General features: G+C 31.9%; 1 protein-coding gene across 3 annotated transcripts in view; it reads right to left on the minus strand.

The window, feature by feature from the left end:
• The window catches only part of LOC126775523 (zinc finger CCCH domain-containing protein 13), an 82,985-nt gene that overhangs the window by 10,338 nt on the left and 59,610 nt on the right, over nt 1–13,037 (minus strand). For all 3 annotated transcript variants that reach the window (XM_050497533.1, XM_050497534.1, XM_050497531.1), the window contains one exon: nt 12,357–12,538. In XM_050497533.1, coding sequence (XP_050353490.1) covers nt 12,357–12,538 — 182 coding nt within the window. The remainder of the gene's footprint in view (nt 1–12,356; nt 12,539–13,037) is intronic.

Raw genomic sequence — 13,037 nt, forward strand, 5'->3', positions numbered from 1 at the left:
GAGATGGTCAAATGATACAACGCGAATTAAATTATATTTTATTAAAGAAAATTAATAATCTGTATTCAAAAATTTCGTAAGTATTTTACACTTAAATTAGCACCTCAAAATTTACTTTTATTAAACGAATCTAGAATCTATTTACGATCGTCTTGTCTTCCTTGCCTTGACCTATAAATTGTTAATTTTTTTTTAAAAAAAACGAGGAATGTATTTCTTATAAAAAAGACAATTTATTTTCTCGATAACACAAAACAAACGGTTGCTACCAATCATTTCAGTACGAAGTGGGCGTCATAAGTGAATAATGGTGTATAATTTTAATTCTACACCTACTATCAAGATAACATGTGCATGTTATAGAAGATAAATTGTTTGATTAACAAGCACTTGCTATGTTGTTATTACATAACAAGTAACTGATAAAATCGTTCGTTGACATTTTATAATAGTAATTTTTGATTTTTCTTTATATAACTTACCTAAATAAAATTATTATTATTATACATTAATAATTAGCTACAAGTCCCCGGCTACACATGGGTAAAATAAGGTTCTACGTGAGACTTTTAAATTAAAGAACAAGATAAAATGTATATATATTATTTGGGTTCAAACTTTATACCAAATTTCATCAATTTTAGTTCATTGAATTAGCCGTTAAAGCGACAGTTAAAGAGGCAAGCAGACAGGCTTAGATGAGTTACTTTTTGATATGTATCATAGTATATATTAATTACTAACTAATTTCCGTTAGGACTAACACTATAATATTCTCCGTGTTCAAATGTCTACTAATTGCAATGGCGATTGGTTGAACATTATAGAAGTAGATGTGTTACAACGCCATCTTGCGGCGAGTCGCAAAAACGTATAGTGTAGACAATATAAAAACCTTCTCCAAGGAAATACATACGTGTATCAATGATATATTAATTTAATATATAAGATATACAAACAAAAAGGAGGTTTTATTCAATAGTATAGGTGTTATTTGAATTTATTTAACATATTGCTATCTTCAGAAGTTACAAACAGGTGTAGGAATGCTGACATTTTAGATTCAATGTCGTGTTCGTAAGATGGGTCGTATTGCATGATGATACCATTCGAAAGGTCATATTTGTAGCTTCAACCCGGATATCATAACGTCGTATGAGACAAGACGGCCAACAATAAAACGTCTTTCTTATTTTAAGATGTTTATATTAAATGTAAATATTAACATTTAATACACGAAAACATTCGGCGTTTAATTTTTAAGTGGCTAGAATGTCTTGTTTCTTTTTTTTTATTAATTCTATTTATATTATTGTATAAACGATTTTTTCATTGGTAGCTTATGTAACATTAAAATTAAGCTGAAAACTAACGGCTTTATACACATTGCTTTGCGATTGTTTAGTTAAACACTGGTTTTGCTTTTGTCATTATTGATTTGACAATCAAAATACAACATTTTAACTAATCACCCGTTAAACAATGTATAAGTAAAACTGTAAATAATGAGATGAATGATGAAATTAAGACTTTATTATTCTCTTATCCTTATCTCTTATATCATTTTATGAATTACACAAACAGACACACACACACACAGTTGCTGCCAGCTGAGAGCCTGTCGCCCGCTTTGAGATACCTTATGCTTATTGATTGGGTCCTCAATAAATATGCAGGATATTAAGGACGTAGCTGACAGTATTGAGTGTTGAACTTAGCACGAAAAAAGATGGGATACTTTAATCCTGTTCTGCCAGACAGAACTATACGAATTTAATGCGATTTAAGTATAACTTACATTCAATAATATTTGATACTAGTTTTCGCCCGTGGCTTCGCCTGTGTGATAGAGTTAGGTGTTCGGTATAAAAGTAGACTATATCTTTAGAGTTTAAGCTTGCTTCATACAAAATTTCATCAAATTCGGTTCAGTTTAGCCGTGAAAGCGTAACAGACATACAGAGTTACCTTCGCATTTATAATATTAGTATATATTAATAGTCTCCTAAAAAATTCTAGTCATAAAAAGAGAAGCCGCGTTCAATAGTCGAAGTGGAACATTTTAGAATCAATTGGAACGAAATTAAATAATTAAAACGATTAAAAATATGTATATCGTTAATATATGACCTGCAGATTCAAGTTTTTGACGTCTGACTCACATGGAATGTTGTACAGCGCATAACAACGAATGTCAAGGACTATAATGAAATTAATTAATTTATTGCTTTATATAAAAATATTTTAGATCAATTTATCATTGTAAAATTTATAATATACTAGCGTTTTGCCCGCGGTTTCATCCGCGTAGTTCCCGTTCCTGTGGAACAATACGGGGACAAAATGTAGCATATGTCACTCGCTGATAATGTAGCTTTCCATTGGTGAAGGAATTTTTAAATCGGTTTAGTGGTTTAGGCGTAAAAGCGTAACAAACGAACAAACAAAAATATTAGTTGGGATATTTTTTTATAATTATTTAATATGTTTTAATATTTTAGCCGAGATGGCCTAGTGGTAAGAACGCGTGAATCTTAACCGATGATCGTGGGTTCAAACCCGGGCAAGCACCACTGAATTTTCATGTGCTTAATTTGTGTTTATAATTCATCTCGTGCTTAACGGTGAAGGAAAACATCGTGAGGAAACCTGCATGTGTCTAATTTCATTGAAATTCTGCCACATGTGTATTCTACCAACCCGCATTGGAGCAGCGTGGTGGAATAAGCTCCAAACCTTCTCCTCAAAAGGGAGAGGAGGCCTTAGCCCAGCAGTGGGACATTAACAGGCTGTTACTGTAATATTTTAGGAAGTGATATAGAAATTCGGTGTAGCTAACATACTTTATAATTTTTAATAAATCATTAAGGTTATTAAGGTTAGGGTTACTTTTTTCATATATAATTATTTTTTTTCCTCATATTTTTTTTGAAATATATTTATCATAGCTGTCTTGCCGTTGGTTTAACACAATTTCGTGAGCTATCGTGAACGTTTACATCATTTACTTTCATCATTTACTTTACATCATTTACTTTCTTGACAAGTGGGTCAAGTTATAATGGGTGTTTGGACTTCGATTTGGTAAGGACAACCACTATGTAATGCTTATTGACTTTGCCATAAAAATATATACATATGAGAAAATAATTTATTATAAAATGTAAATTTGTTTGAGTGCCAAATGAGTGCCTCCACAATACGGATGCCACCTAGTTTTTTTTTATTGGTTACATGTGTGGCAAAGACAGAATTTACAATCACGTGACATTTTTAAACGTATACACTATTAAGCATTAAATTAAAAAAAAAGTTATAACAGAAGGTGGTTAGCGGTCCTCAAGCGGAACGAGCAAGACTTTTAGTTAGTAGTAATATTTGAAAATGTACACTGATATAATATAAAGAATATAACAATTTTTGTACAGAAAAGGGGTATGAATAATTGATGGCGAAATTTTTAAATTTTCACTTCACGGTTAGTTTGTCATCCATTCAACCGGAATTTTATTTTGGCGCCCAAACGTGTTTCGTGCTAAACAACAGATTTTTTTTTTGCGGAACTGTACAACGACAACTGTGGTGAAAGTATCGCGGAATTTTTATGACTATTTGTAATATTCCGGTTCGAAAAATCAACCAAACCTTTTTAGGTAGCCTAAAAATTCATTGTGATTTTTTCAATATACTTTCTATTAACTATTAAATTATTTTCGTTAACCGTCTTCTTTAAAGGCCCTCTTCGTTGATTTTGTATCTAAAACCCATAAAACTTGTAAACACGCTTATCCTGTCCACTTATTTATAATTAGAAAGTATAAGTAATGATTACATGCCTAAAGATAGAAAATCTGTGTTCATAAATAAGGCAGATAATGTTCATTCCTGACAATGTTGTAATTAATTAATGAAAATTACTTAAGCGCATAATAGCTCGGAAGATACTCGTTATGTGTCGTCCCAGCTTATAAAATTTAATACTGCAGTTCTATTCTGTAAGAACTCACTCCATTACTCATTTGAGAAATGTTGACATCCGACTTATGGTGATATACTATTTTGATGCGTGTATTCTTGAAATGTTATAATTATTATGGTCAAAGTCGCATATCTTATATTTCACGACCGTTTTCTGCGGTGAGTTTCGAGTTTGATTTTACAGAATAGCCCTAACGTTCTCTTTTTTATATAAAATTATTGGCACGTAAGGCGAACGACATTTGTTACGTTGTAATTTTATCGCGAGAAAATAATAATTTATAAACACGGATCAGCTGTAACAAACATTATGACGTCATGCAATCGGGAAGTATACGCTTGTCATTGCCTCACTAATCTGGCGTAAAATGTATTGTTAATTTTATGTGATTTTTAGATTATTATGAAAAACAGATATTAAATATTCCAATTATGAAATATGAAAAAACATAAATCCATATTAAGCACACACAATAAATATGATTATAACACGAGTTCTTTAAAAGTTGTAAGGGTTGTAAATTCGTAATTAATTAATTACAAAAGCATTAATTTCGATGCAACAAGCCGTTGGATGCGGGCAGCGCAAGATCGGCCATCATGGAAATCCTTGGGGGAGGCCTTTGACCAGCAGTGGACGTCTTTCGGCTGATATGATGATGATGATGTTGAATAATATATTTAATTATTCAAATTCATCAATTATTTAATTAAAAAGTTTAACACCATATTAAACTTATAACAAAGAAAGTTTTATTTAGAATGATATTTACCCATAGTGTTGTAAGTGTAAAAAAATTCCAGCAACTTTATATGTTTAACTACGAACACACCTTATGTTCGCGAGTGGTCTATGACTTTAGTGTTGTCATACACTAACAAAGAGAAATGCAATGTGAAAACACATTACATTATGTTGTCGCTATATAAAGTTGACCCTCCATCCTATTATACTGTTAATCTTTAGATTATAATGAGATTTGTCTGTTTAATAGGACTTGCAAATAAACAGTATTAAAACATTTGTATTTTATAAATAGCACACACACACACACACACACATATAACACGATCCACATACAAGCGGCACATTATTTATTCTAAATTTAAAATATTGTGTTCCTTCCCCTCTTATTCCTTTGTTTTTTTTTCTAATAATAAAGAATAGCACCTAGTAATACCTATTTGCTTTGTATATGGAAGAGCGGGGAGTCCTGTTTCAGGTTACTTCTATAATTAACTTGATAATATAATTGGTTCAGAATTGTATTTGTTATAGCACGTAGCTTCATAATAACTATATTGTCAAGAATCGTAGTTAATTTTTCGCCCAGACGATCGGAAGTGCGATTCTAGGCGTAAATGCTGTTAGCATTCTTGGCACCATTACACGCGTACATGATTAGTTCAGTAGCTATTTTTAATTTTTATTTGTATACACCTGAGACCTTAATGTAAATAGTTCTTATGTAAAGTGATACTTTATTATTTTCTACAACACGAAAACTATAGAATAATATCAGTAAAATGCAAAATTCAAAGATTGATTTAAACTAAAACTTTAATTATTAAAAAAGTAGTAACGTTAAGGGTAAGATTAACGTAAAGGGTAAGATTTAAATAATGGTTGATAAACAGTAACAGCATGTGAATGTCTCACTGCTGGGCTAAGGCCTCCTCTCCTTTTCTTTGAGGAGAAAGTTTGGAGCTTATTCCACCACACTGCTCCAATTCGGGTTAGTGGAATACACATGTAGCAAAATTTCAGTGAAATTTGACACATGCAGGTTTCCTCTCGATGTTTTCTTTAACCGTCAAGCACGAGATGAATTATAAACTCAAATTAGGCACATGAAAATTCATTGGTGATCATGAACCCACGATCATCGGTTAGATTCACGCCTTTTAACCACTGGGCCATCTCGGTCATGGTTGATAAACAGGAAATAGACGGGAATTTCGCCTCACATTGAACATCGTTAGCGTTAGACTCTAAACTATTATTATAAAGGAGCAAGTAACTTGTCTGTTACGCTTTCAAGACTAAACTACTGAACCGATTTTGATAAAAAATTGTATGGAACAAGCTTGAACTCTAAGGACGGACAAAGGTTACTTTTCTTACCACTCTATCACTAGTATTTATATGAAGCCGAGGGAAGTGCAATTATAAAGAACTTGGTTTTATCATATCATACTTAGATTAGTTAGCGTCTAGTTTGTTGGTTACCTGTTTTAAAAAGTAACTTTTAAACGCAACGTTATATATACTGCGACCATTTCCAGTTGATATATTCAAGAAACGAATCGTTTTGCTTATCGATATTATTGTCTACGAGACGTTATTCAAAAGTTATCTATAAAAATATATCGTTCGTTAAAAAATCGCATGTATGTCTTTTAAATTTTACTAAAGTACAAATCTATTCTAGTTAGTCTATTGTATTTCTTTGATCACGTGACATGTGATATTTTAATTACTTTTTTTTAATTACTTTATATAGAGCTATCGCGATGCTATGTAATGCGATAACCAGTGGACAGTTAGTGTAGCTTTTAGAACTTGAATAGCAGGATTTCAGTTCGCAATCACAGTACTATTTGCTTTCCTGACTACATCTCGAGGTCAATGCTACTGGACATGTCCAAACCGGTGGTTATCTAAATTGTACTAGAATGTTTTGTTTTAATATAACGTGGGAAAGATCGACGAATTTTATAAGGTTGTGGTTTCATTTTAGTGATATTGTATTTGTTTTTATGATAACCATTGCAAAATATATATAATATTTCGTCTTGCTGGAAGCCATCTTAATTACAGATTATAAAACATTATAGAATGTTTAACTTGTTTTGTGTTTTTTGCTCTATATCCAATAAGGATATCAGGGTCACCGAGGTGTTTTATAGGCAAAGGTTAGACTTTTGAAGATAGGCCTTGTCACAAATACCTCGCGAGTCTATAGATACGACCCCGATGGTTCGCCGTGATATGTCAACAACCAACGTAGCCACATGGCTGTTTGAGATTTCCAAAACCCCTATAAAAGTGAGAGCTTTGTGATTTTGACTTTACCAATTAAAATCTGTTGTTCAAAATTTACGGCCCTACTTATAAACGTTGCTTAGCGGTTGTTTAATTAAACGCTAATTTTACTCTTTCTGACATTATTGATTTAACATTAGAATGAAGAAAACAGCATTTTTTAATTTATCACTCGCTAAACCACGATTATATAAGGCCGTTAATACATAAGGCATATTTACTAAATATGAAAAAAAGCGTAAGCAAAGTTAGTGTTCGATAATTTTTATGCCCATATTTATCGTTAAATATATAATTTTAAGAAATATTTATTGGAAATTGTGATTACCTATTACAAGAAATACAATTATTATGTGTGTTAATTAGTATGTATGTTATCTTTGTAATAAGATTGCCATTTCAAATGGCAACAAATAAACAAACTACTACAGATATCCTAAGCGGTTCTAGAATCTACATTCCGAACCGGTAATAAATGTGTGTATATTCGGTATAATGATGAAACAAAAGTAATTGTAAAAGTCTCGGATAAAGGATATTTTTATTTTATTGAATGTTGCCAGAAATTATTTTTAATCTTATTTTTATTGCTTTTACATTTAAATAAATATATTTTTGTTTTTCTTTTATATTTTTTAATTAAAAACAAAATGTTTTGTATTTATTGGAAATAAGGAGTTGTTTAAATGCAAATTAATGGAATTATTAATAATACTCGTTGGAAATATAGATCTAGTTTATATAATATATACACTACAATAGTACCTAAATGTTCTACTGATGGGCATAGTCTCCCGTTAAGAGGAACTTTTGGTGCTTATCCACCTCTTTTTTAACGCTGGAAAAACGCGTTACATGTTACCCCCACGGGAACAGTGGGGGGGGTGGGGGTGGTTATGTGGGGCTCGCCGGTGTTCATGGCGCCGAGTGCGGCCCGACCATCGGAATACCCACTAAAAAACCAGCGTTACCCTTTTCGTCTTAACGAGGAGCGCCACGAGATCGCTTTCGCATGCTACCGTGACGCTCTGACTTGGCGCTTATCCACTCGCCCCTGTGCCTGTTGGTTTTGCACGTCGAATGTTACCAAGCAAGGCAAGACTTTAATCTATAAACCGCATCATACACACATAAATTCAGTAACGTTAACCAGATTTGAACTTATAATCGTTATTTAATATCCACATGTTAAAATCACTGAGCCATCACGGCTCATTTTAAAGTCAATTACAATTTGACAGTTATCATATACAATACAATTTGAAAGATAAATATGACAGATAAAATACAATTGCTATTTTACACGTGGAAGATGCTCGTAGCAACAGGAAGTCAGCCACGGTTCTTTCTTTATATTTCACATTAATTAACAACGATAATTAGAACTTTGACTCGCAAACGCATATCATTATTTAAGCATGTCAATTATAAAGACATGACTAATTGCTGGCAACAATATATCGTAACATACTTTCTCTTCAAAATCATGATTTATGTTTTCTCATAGAATCGAGGACACGCAAAAATTAATAATTATATACGGACACTTTTTTTATTTAAATCATTTTAGAGTGATGTTGGCCCTAAGAGATCGCTACTGTAACCACTATTACAGTAGATATATCCTAAAATATCTTCATAATTTATGTCATTTTACGTTGTTCAGAATTAATTTGCTTAATTAAAGGTTAGATAAAATAACCTTTAAGCATCCCTTCGATTGAAAGTTATGCAAACGTTCCTTCTATATTGCGAATCAGACAATTTACAATACTATTAAGTAGAAATAATAATGCTTATGTTACAATCCCTACAATTTACTGCATTGCTCAAAAGTTGTATGAATGTGCAAGCGAAAATGAGTCTTATGATGTATATAATAGAATTATTATCCCATATTTATAATTGATTCCTATCAATACTGCACTAACCCTACAATTTATTTTCGCTTTGATCTATAATTCTCTTCTAATATGTATTATATGTGCCTTAAGGTGCGAAATATTTGGCATTATGTTTTTGAAATTCAACAGAAAGTCAACTCAACATTTTACTCGTATCAATTTTCGTTGGCAACTTCAGTTTCATAATTACAACACAAAAGTTCCCAATTTTTCTAATGCGGAAACGCAGCTTTAAAACAAATTATCATAAAATAACAGCTGGTAAGAGCCTCGCCGCTGGGCTTAAGCCACATCTTTTACGGAGAATTTTTGTTTAAGATTTATTAAAATACTAAGTTTGAAGACCACACCGTTAAATAATGTTGTATTCTTCTTTTCTTTTCAAATAAAAGATGAGAGAAAGAGAGAAATCAGTGTTTATCTAAACACCCGGTATGCAACGCTTATAAGTAACGTCTACGTACTTATTGATAGTATCTGTAACAAATTTTATAACGGAATAATTGATAAATAAAACATCATTCAGGCAATTTTTTTGCCATTAATATGTAAATATGTTATTATAAATACAAATATTATATGCAGAAGTAAATTATGTGTCTTAGTTTTTGTGTGTTCGGGTCGTAAGCAGATGATTCGCGATACTATTCAAACTCAAGTTGCGAGACTAAGTATTGATACGCGGTAAATGTCAGCCATTTTGTTTTGTGCCGTTGTGAATTGTATGTAAAGGGCACAGAGCTCTTTTATATTTATGTATGAATAAATAACGACATAATTTATTAATTGATGTGCTTACAATTTATAATAAAATTAAGATTCAAGAAGTAGCTTAATTAATAATTTCTTAAAGAGCCGATGTCTGTGGGTGGTAGTGACCATTTACCATCAGGAGGCTCCTTTGCCCGTTCACCGAACAATTTTATAAAAATGAGCGATTATCAATGTACTAAATTGAAGTGAAATAAATAAAAAGTTTTAAGATTTAATATTCACAGCCATAACCGAGGATTAATTTGAAAAAAAAATTATACACGGTCCAGTAACCTTTATGTGTAATATACATAGACAACATAATTCAACAGATAAGAAAGAAAAACGATGTGAATATGCGGAATAAAACCTCATTGTACGTACATATACGTTTTTCTTTTGTGTATTTTTTTGGCAGGTCAGTGTACGGTGTGATATATCTCGTGTTGATCGTAAACCTGTTGCATGGTCCGCAAACGGTAGGTCACCCGCCGGTTACATTACAATCGCCAACTTCAAACATGTGATGAATACTAACGGCTTTATTAACTTAGGAAAATTATTTGATTGGTCTAAACTCTTGGACTATGTATTAGGTGACTTTTGTAAGCATTATCTCATACAAATCGTTCTATTATGTGTTGTATAAATTTATATTTTGTTATATTTATCTACTCTAAGAAATATAAATGATCACTTGATACGTCCACACCTTGAAGGATAAATGTTTTATAAAACAAGGTTTTATATGTGTCGAAAATACTGGCACGTAACACGCACGTTCACAATATTAATTTATCTAATATATATTATTATTTTCAAGTATTTAAGTGATTTAATTTATATAGGTTTTCCTAAAATATATAAAGAAATATAAAATATTAATATTGAATGTTCTCGACGAATTAACTATTTGATTTTTTTTATTAATAAGTTAATTTAATTTATATGTAAATATTTAAAGATCAAGGTTACTTTTGGTATCGCTTTTTAGGTAGTGTAAAATTGGGAAGTTTAATAATTTGAAATCACTAAAGTGTACTTATAATAATTTAAATATATAGTTAGGAGATTCCTTGATCCAGACAACATTGTTAAAACAAAAGACGCGCGCTAGTTAAAAACTACTGGTGGTAAGGCTTTGTGCAAGCTCGTCTGGGTAGGTACCACCCACTCATCAGATATTCTACCGCAAAACAGCAATACTTGATATTGTTGTGTTCCGGTTTGAAGGGTGAGTGAGCCAGTGTAATTACAGGCACAAGGGACATAAAATCTTAGTTCCCAAGGTTGGTGGCGCATTGGATATGTAAGCGATGGTTGACATTTCTTACAATGCCAATGTCTAAGAGCGTTGGTGACCACTTACCATCAGGTGGCCCATATGCTCGTCCGCCTTCCTATGCTATAAAAAAAAAAAAAAAAAAAAAAAAAAAAAAAAAAAAAAAAAAAAAAACCGCCATTTTGTTGGACAGAAAGGTAAAATAATTAATTCATTATTGGCGCGACTTGTGACTTGTTAAATGTGTTTAATTGTGTTATTTGGATTTTTAAGAGTAATTAAGTGAGTAATTTACATCAAATTATATGATTCGGTGTTCTACTTTTAAAAAGACCAATTCGATGTTTTTATAAAATCAGTTTCACTACTGGATGCTAAATAAATAAATTATTACAAGTAAACTTTAAGGATTTCAAAAACTATGAGCTTCGATCAGCAATATAAAAAAATATGTAAGAAAAAAATTTAAATGTATTTCTTAATTTGAAAAAAAAAATCGTTGCTTATAGTTGCGTTTTAATTCATTATAACACGTTATAATTCATGTGATGCGTTCGTATTGCGAATTAATACTGTGTACAGTTGTTGTGTACATAGTACCGTCGACGTCCAATAGATGGCTCGAGTATCATACCCGAAATCACTTTAAAGAATCACGCATAATGGACAAAAACTTATTAATAAAAAAATCAAATAGTTAATTCGTCCAGAACATTCAATATTAATATTTTATATTTCTTTATATATTTTAGGAAAACCTAGTCTGACGATGACATCTTATATATAATTCCATTTAAAAAATACGAATGTCATCGATGATCAATTTCTGAGCGATATAGGAAATTAAGGGGAAATGAGAAACGTTATTATCTCTTAATGGATCTCTGCGTTTCCTGAGCTAGAGATATTTCATACCGGCCAGTATTTGCGGTAAGCTACCATTGCATTATATTACGGAACACAATTCCTCTTGATGTCATTTTATAGAAATGTGCAAATCACGACAGTCTAACCGAGCACGACCGCGTTTCTAATGTTGTAACGATCACTTGATACGTCCACACCTTGAAGGATAAGTGTTTTATAAAACAAGGTTTTATATGTGTCGAAAATACTGGCACGTAACACGCACGTTCACAATATTAATTTATCTAATATATATTATTATTTTCAAGTATTTAAGTAATTTAATTTTTTAAGAACAATGTGAGAAATATAAAATCAAACATATATTCATTAACATGTCGTTCTTCCGACTCACGCAGATTTCCTCACGATGCTTCCTACATCAACAAGCACATGTAAACACATTATGGCTTGTTTGATATGAGCCTGTGATCTATTGTTAAATACCACTGAGGCACCTTAAACTCTTTATATATTAAATACAAACCTGTAAGCATGCACATGTACTGGACAACCCGTGATGGGGTTGTACAATAGAAGTACGCATGCCACCACGTCCCCTTGAACGACGGCACTGGTGATACTGCCATGTGGTATGAAATGCTTGATCGTTTGCTGCTTGCCTTTGGCTGTCACATTCTGTATGATCTTCAGGCCCTTGTGGGATACCTGCGAAATATAATTTAAAACCGTTTATTAACTTAATTAAACTTATTAAAATGAACTGAGGAACGGGCGAAAGAAAATCGGAAGTTTCTTATTTGCTTAAAATTGATACTATTTACAATATACAATATGATTATATGAATAATAATAATAATAATAATATCCTGGGACATTTTTCACACACGGCCATCTGATCCCAAATTAAGCTTGTACAAAGCTTGTGCTATGGAAATCAGACAACTGATATACTACATATACTACTTTTTTTTTGTAAATACATACTTATATAGATAATTACACCCAGACTCAGGACAAACATTCATGTTCATGCACACAAATGTCTGTCCTGGGTGGGAATCGAACCCACAACCTTCGGCGTGAAAGGCAAGTGTTCTACCAACCACGCCAACCGGCTCGTCAAAATAATAGAATAGCCAAATAATAAAATAGACAGAAAACCCCACTAAACGTACAGTACAGTAATAAGTTTATTTCGTTTCGT

This window comes from Nymphalis io, chromosome 18, assembly GCF_905147045.1.
Source record: "Nymphalis io chromosome 18, ilAglIoxx1.1, whole genome shotgun sequence".
Classification (NCBI taxonomy): domain Eukaryota; kingdom Metazoa; phylum Arthropoda; class Insecta; order Lepidoptera; family Nymphalidae; genus Nymphalis; species Nymphalis io.